Genomic DNA, 10211 nt, shown 5'->3' with positions numbered 1-10211 from the left:
AAAAATGGAGGTCTACTTTCAGCTCTTTTCCAACCGCTTAAAAACGAAAAGATTGCCGAGTTTTCATTTTTGACTCGTTAAACAGAATAAAAAGGTGGTCCACTTTCAGCTCTTTTCTTACCGTATAAAAATGAAAAGGTCACCGGACTTTTGTCGTTTCGAGTTCAATTGTGGTTATGAACCGATGTGTTTTTGATCACTTTTTTACTTTTTCGAATCGAGACTATTAAATACAAAAAGTACTACTTGATCGTAATGGTTAAGCGGTTCTCTTGAGTATTATTTTATACTTTTTCAGGCTCGAGGAACACAAACTTACGAAAAAGGACCCCCCTAGAGTTTTCTTTTTTCGTGTCTTTTTCAAACTCTCTAAACATGAAAAAGACTCCAAGTTTTCCCTATGTCAGACTCGTTAAACTCTAACGACATTGGACTCATCGCCATGAAGAGACTTAAGCTTCTCCTCCTTAGGGCTCGTTAAACTATCACTAGGTTAGATTCGTCCGAAGGTCGAACTTATATTACAAGCATATGCTATCCCCTTCAAGCTTGTTTTCAAAAATAATTGGGGTACTTGCTAGCAATGGTGGGGGTAAATTTAGAAGTCATTATTGGTTACCTGCGATAGCTAGTCACTCTTGAACATCGACACTTTTGCTTCTTGTCGAGTGGGATATCCACACATCGTCATTTGGCCTTCTAGGGTTTTTTGAGTCACCATTTTGCCTCATTCCATTTGATCCATGTTGTTTCCATCAAGCCTTCGATCCTTTGGTACCAAAATGTTGCCACATTCCAGAGTTGTGTCGCCGATATGTTCAAGAGTATAATCCTTCTGTAGTTTACACCTTAACTCCTCCTCTGTTTCAACATCTACCACTTGTTCTTTATCTCATGTCGTTTATGGGGGAAACATTATGGCCCTCCTGCAATGGATCGTCTCCTGTCGACGCCAGCTCATTATCCAGGAGATTGATCTAGAGTTCCCTTTCGGTACCTTGGATCTTGCATGCCTCAATGGCAAGTTTTTAGCGCCTGACAATAAACTCTCATTATTGGTCTTCGATTGGATGATTCCACGAGTGTTCGACTTTAGCTCATTTTTCACACTTAGTGGATTGTGCTAGACATTACCTTGAGAGCCATTGGCATTATTGGTGGTTTCTCTCGCGCTTGTTAACGGTGTGCATCATTGACCGGTACTCAAGTGACTTTCTACCATGCTTGACTTCAGCACATCTGTTCGCATGCTAGAATTTGTACTATGATTGGTTGGGTTTCAAGACCCCGAACTGAGCTCACATATGTTCGGGCTGCGTGGATTGGTTCGTGATTACATACATGACTCTTTGATGGATGGCTGTGGCCATACCTGAGTTTTCATGGATGGTTGTGACCATACCTTTATCATTATCATGGTCTTATCAATTGGATGGTTGCGTCCATACCACAGACCCAGTTTCATATGTCTTTTGGATGGCTGCGCCCATGCCTAGACTATATGTATTTCACTATTAGAGATATTAGTTGTACTTGCGCCTGCAGGTTCTTCCAGGTGGTGTTCCAGTTCAGTCATGGTTTCGTAAAGCATTTCACCCCTCCCACTCTCTCGGGCTTCATGCTTTAGGGGGCATCTGTTACACAGTAATTTGTCACTGTCCTCATCTCAGTCCCTCTGCTGTGTCATGTATCAAATAAACATGTTCATATCTTCCCACCAACGCAAGAAGATTAAGCAAATGCTCTCTAAAGCTGAAAATTGACCCTTTTTTACTAAGTTCCTGCTTTGTCACTAGTAAACCCTTAAAATGTGTGACAATTCTCTGTCATGCACTGTATCGTTGTGACGTCGTCGCTAGTCCCCAGTTCATGACCCGCGACGATCTAGATTTGGCGAATTAGTTCAAACAGTCGGCCTTTTGGATGTTTCTAGAGCTGGTTGTTGGGTCAGTTTGGGTCGCCTTTCCGCCTCTAGGACGGTGGTTCTGTCTTTTGTGCTACCTTCCTTGAGGATAATCTCCCTCTCCCTCGTTTCATGGAGACTTCTTCTCCTATAAAAGCACTCACCATTGCTATGATCAGCTAGTTACTAGTTTTTTAATTCTTTTGGTTGAACAGTGTTGCTAGAGCTTTTGAGTTTGGTAGATAGCTTTGGTGTGAGTGTGACAAGTGCAGGATTGCTAATAGTTTGCAAGAGGTTGTGAAGTGCCCTTAACTTTGTATTAAAGCTTATGAGTGAGAGAGAGATATTATTTAATTGGGAGACCCATCCTTGAGAGTGAATGCTTGAAGAAACATACTGGCTGGACCCTCCGAGAAGGCTTGCGATGTCAAGATTTGGTTGTAAGCTTTGCTCTTGATTCATTATTAATACAATCAATGATGTGTTCCTATGTCTTGTATGTAATTTACTTGATAGCTCATGACTTCTTGACTTTATGAGTAAATATATCATTGTTGTTCTCGGTTATGTGCTCTGTTGTTTTCTTGTGGTGTTTCCGGTTGATTGCTCATTAAGGAGAAGGAAACGGAAGTTGGAGCAGCGCAATGGAACTTCATCAACCACCGGTTTGAGGTAGGTCTCCAACGATGACTATTTAAGGGAATCAATTGTTGTGACTAGACCCACTCTAGGGCTAGAAGGGTTGCCTCTATCCGCAGAGGGAACACTTTCCTACTTCACAAGGTGTCCTCAAGAAAGCATGCTTAGAACTGTTTTCAATGTAGAGGGTTGAAATCAAGAGAGGGATGAACAAGAAACATATTTGCTCTGCAAAAAGTAAACTTATCTTTGAATAAAATTATGATTTTTTTCTTGGAAAAAAGAAACATATTTGTTAAGAAAGAATGGGTCCAAAGCAAAAGTGCACCCTAGATATCAAAGAGCTAAGAGAGAATGAGGTGTCATCAAGAATGCAAAGCCACAAACACTAACAAGTAGGAAATAAAACCAAAACCTCAATAGAGGTGGAGTTTGAGATCAAGTCACCTTAAGGTGTAAGAGCAAGAAATAACCAAGGGGTGAGGAGAATCAACCTTCAATAGGATGAGGCCAACCAACTATCGCGATAGTGTTCTACTACACTAGAGCTCCTAAGCCATGTCTAATTCTCTATCCAAGAGAAACTTCTAGTGGCCAATGCGAATTGCAGTGCCAAGTCAGGAAAGGAAAATGGCAGCAATGTGGAGCAAATCTCACTCATGGCTTGGCATTCCTTTCAAAGAATCTCTCTAGGAATGTCAAGAACGTTTGGGAGTTGTTCGACCAAAGGAATAGTTGAATGTGTGCATGGGGGAGGAGTGGATAGGGTTGAGTTGGCAACTAAGGACTGGACTCCTTTGTGAGATATAAGTCTAATTTTCCAGAGACCCTAATTTAACTATTTGGACCTGAATTCTTATGTTCAATGTTGCATCTTGATGTGATGTAGGTGATAATCATGACCTAATCATTGAAAATCCTCATTAATGATGAAACCATTTGATGAATCACAAGAGGAAAGTAGGTGCAAAAATCATCTACTAGAGTGAGTGGATTTGACATTGGTATGAAACACACGGTGGTGCTTCATTTGATGAATGTTAGACAACAAACTAAGAGCTTTCCATGTGTCATAATTATACATTGCATTTTTAAACAACTAAGTGGGTGTGCTACCACATCTCCTAGTCATGGCTAGGTGGGATCATAACAACCTACCCCCACCCTCTTCTGTGGGAAAATAAATAATACTTTTGTTGTTGTTATTGGCTTAGGTTTTGAACCTTGAATATTTTATTATCTTTTCATTTTGATTTTTCTTTTTTTGGGTATATATATATATATATGTTTTGGTGCATTACCCATTAATAGTAATTGTTTTGTAATAAGACTTCAATTTAGTGCAGCAATAAAATAATTTAAAAAATATAATATATATAAAAAATTAAACAAAATGACATTTTGAAAAAGTGAAATCCTACCCTTTACATACGTATCTCACTAATTGAAATATAATATATATAAAAAATTAAACAAAATGACATTTTGAAAAAGTGAAATCCTACCCTTTACATACGTATCCCACTAATTGATCATTGCATTATGTTGGTTTTCCACTAATTGACCATTGCATTATGTTGGTTTTCCAAATTTATTAAGAATAAAAAATAAAATTATTTATAATCAAAATAATGAGAAAACAATAACTTAAGTAATGGCTATACTTATGACCTTCCACACAGGTTAATAAAAATAAAATTTCAATTATCATTGTCAAATAAATTACTCATATTACCACCATCATCTTCAAATAAATCGCTAAGATAAAAATTGTAAGAACACAGTACAATAAAATAAAATAATATTGGGAAGCCGTACAGATCCATAATTCCACACTTTCGTTATTTTTCTCTTCCTCTATTAATGTCTTAATTTCTGCAGATCTTTTGACGCTTTCGTTCTTTTAATCTTCGTGTATTAAAACGTAGCCCCTTTATACACTTCCCATATTTCGCGATAAGCTTGGATTATCAGCGGAAACCAGCTGGAATCCGTAGCCCCTTTATACACTTCCTTCATATGGAATCCAGCTATCCTTTTCGGCAATCCAGCACACGTTGAACCACCTTGTTTAGCAGCGCCCCCTCGTCACTAGGAATTTAGAAGACGATAAATAAATCATTAGTTAAAATAGATAAAGCAATGATGATCTAATATAAAGAAAGGTAAAGAGAATTCAATTGATAAGATCATTAGTTAAAATAGATATAAGTAGAGATGATCTAATTAATATAAAGAAAGGTAAGAGAATTCAATTGATAAGATCATTCATTAAAATAGATATAAGTAGAGATGGTCAAAGAGAATTCAATTCATACCCGTTGAACGTCTCCAGATCAAACCCATTTATGTCTGCCACAGTGGAGAGAGCCTTTCTCCAATTTTCAATCGTATCGGAATCGAATCGTTTTTTCATTTCAATTTTGTGCAGGGCTTCGGCGTACACTCCATTTTTTCACTGGCCTCCACCAACTTTTATTTTTAAGTCGAGTCCATCTCAGGTCAGCGGGCTTCACGTGGTAAAAAACTGGAATAATAGGAGTCCCCGACTCCAACATCAATATAATCTCATCCATGCACCAATTTGATTCCGCGTATCTCGGAGAGAAAATGGCCACATGGACCGAGGCTTTTGCAACAGCGTCTTTTATCCTAGAGGGAAAGTTCTGCCCCCCTTCTAATTCCTCTTGGTCTAAGAAAACTTCCATTCCAGAGGAACGAAGGCGATGGTAGAGATGACTGGCCAGTGTTTTTTTGACATCCGGGCCCCTATGGTTTAGGAATACATTTAAGGGTGGCCTTTTACATTTTTCCAATACATGTGCCACCACGTTATCCACTAGCATACCCTCGTCCCTGGTCGGACACAATGAAATAAAATTAACTCGTGAGAAACGTATATGCATATCAACATAGAATGAATAATGCAATTACCGAGAGGGTGGTGTAATCTCTCACATGTTAAAGTCCTCCAACATGTAGCCCGTTAATTCTGCAACGCTAGACAGAGCGGTTATCCAATTCTGAATAGTTTGAGGGTCAATTTGCTGCTCCTCTTCGTGCATCCGAAGATGTTGACCGTACACCCCGTCTCCATTTTCCAGCCGCTTCCTCTGGAGCTCGAAAGGCTTAACATGATAAAACAGTGGAACAATAGGAGCCCCGGACTCCAACATCATGTGGAGCTCATCCAGGCACCACTTAGATTCCGCATAAGCAGGAGATAAAATCGCCACATAGACGGAGGCGGTTCTAATAGCGCCTTTTATTTGGGAATCCAAACGCTCTCCTTGTTGCCAGACAGGAACAGCGCAAAAAACTCTCAATCCATGAGAAAGGAGGCGACGGTACAGATGGCTGCCCAAGGTTTTCCGCACATCGGGGCCACGAAAGTTTATGAATACCTCGTAGACATTATTGTTCAGACTGCCTGAGGTGGGGGTAGAGGTAGAGGCAGAGGCAGATGAAGAGGCAGAGGAAGAAGAAGCCATTGCAAATTGAAAAAATTAAAAGGCGAACAGGAGGAGAGATTCACAGGATTGCACTGCAGAATGGCAATGAAATGCAAAGATATATCTTCACGTTGTAACCTTCAACGCTTATTTATGCAGAGGCCTAGACATCCACTGGCCAATAAAATAATGGAATAGAATAATCACTGTTGTATTTTCCGTGTCATTGCATTTTATTGCGTTTTCACCTAATGAAAGCGCGTACTAGCCGAACCCAGACTTTCCCTTTGTGTTGTGGGATCCACGCGGACTGCGCGTGCCCTGGAACTTAGCACGCGTAGGGGCCGAGTCAAGACTGTACTTTTCTATATGCGGTCCACATGCCTTCGGCTTAGGACAGGATAGATATTCGATTTTTGGGGGTTGGCAATGAGTTACGCAATTATGTGAAAATGCAATTTTCTATTATTCAAAATCAATTTGCATTGTGAAATTCAAAAATATTTCAAAAATCATAATTATAAGACTTTTTAATTTTAAATTAAAATAAAATTGGTTAAAAAACGTTGAAGGAAAAAAACAAAAAACATTTTAAAAATTGATAAGTCAGTGATGAAAGATAGAAATAAAGTATTGATTGAAACCAGCTCTTGCTTGCAATACAAGAAAGAGCTTCACTCCAAAATCATGGAGAAGATTCTAATTTTTTTTATTTATTTTTGTCTGAATGCGAGTTTTCGGCGTGGCCGACCATCACCCCTGCCAAGCTTACCTGGCATCAAGAAGAAACGTATTTGATACGTAATAAAAGTCGTGAAATGTAAAATAGACGGGAACGAAAATGATTCCATTATCAAATTGAATTTAAATATCAGGAATATTCATTAAAATTAATATTTTTTTTTAATGAAAAAATTATTATAATTCAGCTGTAAAACTTGTAAGGGGGATATTCATCATTGGTTGCAATTCGTCATTGCAAGTTGATTTTTCATTTTGGAATTATTTTGTTTGTGCTTTTTAAGTGACAAGTTTTCATTATTATATGTCTTTGGATTTTGGGCCATTTGACTTATCATTTTCAAATTAGTTTTCACTACCATATGTCTTTGGATCTTGGGCCATTAACTTGTTCTGGTACTTTAGAGGAAGATGAACTAGTACATTAGAAGAAGATGAGCTCTTAACCAATCATAAACAATTTTTACATAGTCCAAACTCAAAATAATTTCCTTTCCTTTTTTATTACATAGTGGGAAAACTTATCACGACTCACTTATCAAACCTTGAGGATAGTCATGAAGATGAGCTTATACAATAGAGAAAGATGAGCTCTTAACTAAAGAAACAATTTTAACATAGTCCAGACCCAAATTCATTTCATTAATGGTTGTTATCCGTGAATGCATACTACTCATCACTATTATTAAAGAGAAACTACCTACCTACCTACTAGGAATTACTTATTGATGGTCCATAAAGGGGCTTTCAATTTTGCAAAATGCTTCTAGGTTTTGGGGGTTAACCTATTTCCTTATATCCAAGGAAGACAATCTCTTACCCAAATATCAACAGTTTTAAAGTATATTCTAACCCCAATTTTTTTATACTATAGCAATGTTTCATGTGCATTTATTATTATTTATTATTTTATTTTTAATTTAATCAAATCAATAAAGTAAGACAACCATATATTATGGTTGATTTTTAATTTGGAACTTACAACGGTCAAGTTGCTTTATAATACTTCATAAATGTGTGTAACATAAAATTTAAAATGTAAAACTTAAGATAGTTATAAAAATATAAAATATAAAAACTAAAAAAAAAACTCGGTATTTTTAAAAAAAATTAAAAAATAGAAATTTAAGGTGAATCAAAGTCACTCAGCTCCAATAATATGATGAAAAATGGAAATAAATACATACTATTATAAATATCTGACTTTACCAACTTGTTTTTATTGTGGTTACACCATGGTCTCTTAAGCAACACACATTGAAAAAATGAAAGACAAAATTGAAAAATAAAAGAAAAAAATTGAAGAAGGGTTGTAGTTCTTTGGTGATACAATGGCTTACTAAGGAGGTTGCACCACAACACTCAGTGGTATTCACAAGCTAACAAACTCTTACATATCTAACATTACATATTGTTGAACAAATTCCTAGAATATAGGCATTGATAACCAACAAGGTCTAATTAAGGCAAATAGTTCAACCAACTCTCTAACAATACATAACCAACACTATTATTAGGAGAATCTTCATATTTCTCCATTATTGCAACACTCCCTCTTCATATGGAGAAATATGTTTTCTACCACACCCAACTAATTCTTACATACTTCAGTTTTTTTTCTTTCCAATAGGCTTTACAAAGATGTTAGTCACATTTTCATTAGTATTACAATAGACTAAATAATTATTTTTTTCATCTTTTCCGTGACAAAATGACAATTTGTCTCAATATATTTTGATCTTGTGCGATACATAGTTGGCTAGTTTGATGGTGCTTTGATTATCACACTTGATAATAGTTGGTGTTTTTTGTACTTCTCTTACATCTTCATAAACTCGTCTCAAAGAGAGTACTTCACAAGTAGCACTACACAAAGATTTGTACTCAACTTCAATCGTTCACAAAGAAATAGTTGGTTGTTTCTTATTGCTCCATATCACAACCCAAATCTAAGGCTGAATGCATATCTTGAAGTTGATTCCCTGTTGTCAATATTTCCAACCCAATTTGAATCAAAATATCCTACCAACTCAACATCAAAATAAACAATATATTTAATACCAAAGTTAATTGTTCTTTTTAGATACAAAAGTACTCTCTTAGCTTCTCTCCAATTGCTTTCAAGAGGCTTGGCCACAAACTGGCTTAGAATGCTAATTGAATATGTTATGTTTGGCCTAGTTATGGTGAGATAATTTAAACTTCCCACTAACTGATGTTAGAAGGTACAATCCACCTCTCTTAGCCCATTATTATTGCAAAGATTGACTTTTTGTTCTGATGGTATTGGTGCTGCAATATGTTTGTCCATTTTGAATCTTTTCAATAACTCCTTAGTATACTTACTCTATGTCACCAAAGTCTATCCAACTTCTCTCCATATCTCAAGACCTAAGAAATCATGCAATTCATCAAGGTCTTTCATTTCAAACTCTTGTGATAGTTTCCCTTTAACTTCATCAATTAACTTAAAAGCTTTGTTTGTTATATTAGATCATCAACATACAGAGAAATCATAATAATGTCCCCCTTTTGATCTAACTTGATATATACATGGGGTCACTTTTGCTTTTCATAGAACCTTTATGAAGAAAAAAGAATTAATCTTCATATACCATGATATTGGTGCCTATTTTGATCCATATAATGCTTCATTTAATTTGCAAACAAGGTGCTCTTGACCCTTTTTAACAAACCCTTATGGCTAAACAAGATATATTTCTTCTTTTAGTTCCCCATTCAAGATGACATACTTAACATCTAGTTGATGTAGTTTCCATTTATGTTTCATAGCTAAAGAAATTATCAATCTAATTGTATTTAACTTAGCTACAGGTGCAAAAGTTTCTTCATAATCAATTCCCTCTTTCTATGAGTATCCTTTTGCAACTAACCTAGCCTTATATTTATCTATACTTCCATCAACTTTAAATTTAAGTTTCAACCACCATTTGGATCATATTGATACATTATTTTCAAGAAATTTTATTAGTTCCCAAGTATCATTCTTCATTATAGACTCATATTCTTCCTTTGTTGTGTTGAAGAATGTAACTAGGTTCGGTCTTCATATTTATATTTGAGTCAAAGAATGAAAAATAGATTATTATTATTATTATTATGACTTATTAAAGCATGGGTTTCATGCTTGAGTCATCATGTTTTAGGTCAATTGGTGAGCTCCAGTATTGTAGCAATAATGCTACAACTCCTGGGGCTTCCTGTCTCTTAATTTTATCAACCCGGTAGTTCGTACAAACTTGGAAGCGACGGTGCTGTATGCACAAGTACTAGCCCTTGTCGCAGTTGTCACTTGGTCAGCTGGCACAAGTCCTCTAGGGCTTAAGCCAACTTCTATAGGCTCACAGAAGAAGCTTTATCAATGATGGACGAAAGCTAACTCAAAGGAAGGCTACTCTACTTGACAAACTGAATCAAAAGCAATTTAAAGCATGTAAATCTATGAAACCCTAATT

General features: G+C 36.4%; 1 protein-coding gene across 1 annotated transcript; it reads right to left on the bottom strand.

Annotated features, from left to right (window-relative positions):
- Positions 1 to 4292: 4292 nt before the first annotated feature.
- On the bottom strand, positions 4293 to 6081 carry LOC149211453 (TIR domain-containing protein-like). The gene is made up of 3 exons (XM_089390446.1): positions 5501 to 6081; positions 4861 to 5398; positions 4293 to 4633 (listed from the first exon to the last, which is right to left on the bottom strand). Exons 1-2 carry the CDS (start codon positions 6031 to 6033, stop codon positions 4960 to 4962), a joined length of 972 nt encoding a protein of 323 aa, XP_089246572.1. The 5' UTR covers positions 6034 to 6081; the 3' UTR covers positions 4293 to 4633; positions 4861 to 4959.
- Positions 6082 to 10211: the final 4130 nt, after the last annotated feature.

This window comes from Pinus tabuliformis, chromosome 1_1, assembly GCF_031772625.1.
Source record: "Pinus tabuliformis cultivar Carrire ecotype Pingquan chromosome 1_1, CPIR1, whole genome shotgun sequence".
Taxonomy (NCBI): Eukaryota; Viridiplantae; Streptophyta; class Pinopsida; order Pinales; family Pinaceae; genus Pinus; species Pinus tabuliformis.
Note: the sequence above shows the minus strand (reverse complement) of the source record. Positions and strands in the feature narration are given on the sequence as shown.

What these genes read in the sequence shown, in the direction of transcription:
- LOC149211453 (XM_089390446.1), bottom strand. Translation starts at nt 6,033, where the DNA reads ATGGCTTCTTCTTCCTCTGCCTCTTCATCTGCCTCTGCCTCTACCTCT. An exon ending in ATGTTGGAGGACTTTAACAT is followed by an intron (nt 5,399 to 5,500) that starts GTGAGAGATTAC and finishes GTGTCCGACCAG; the next exon opens with GGACGAGGGTATGCTAGTGG.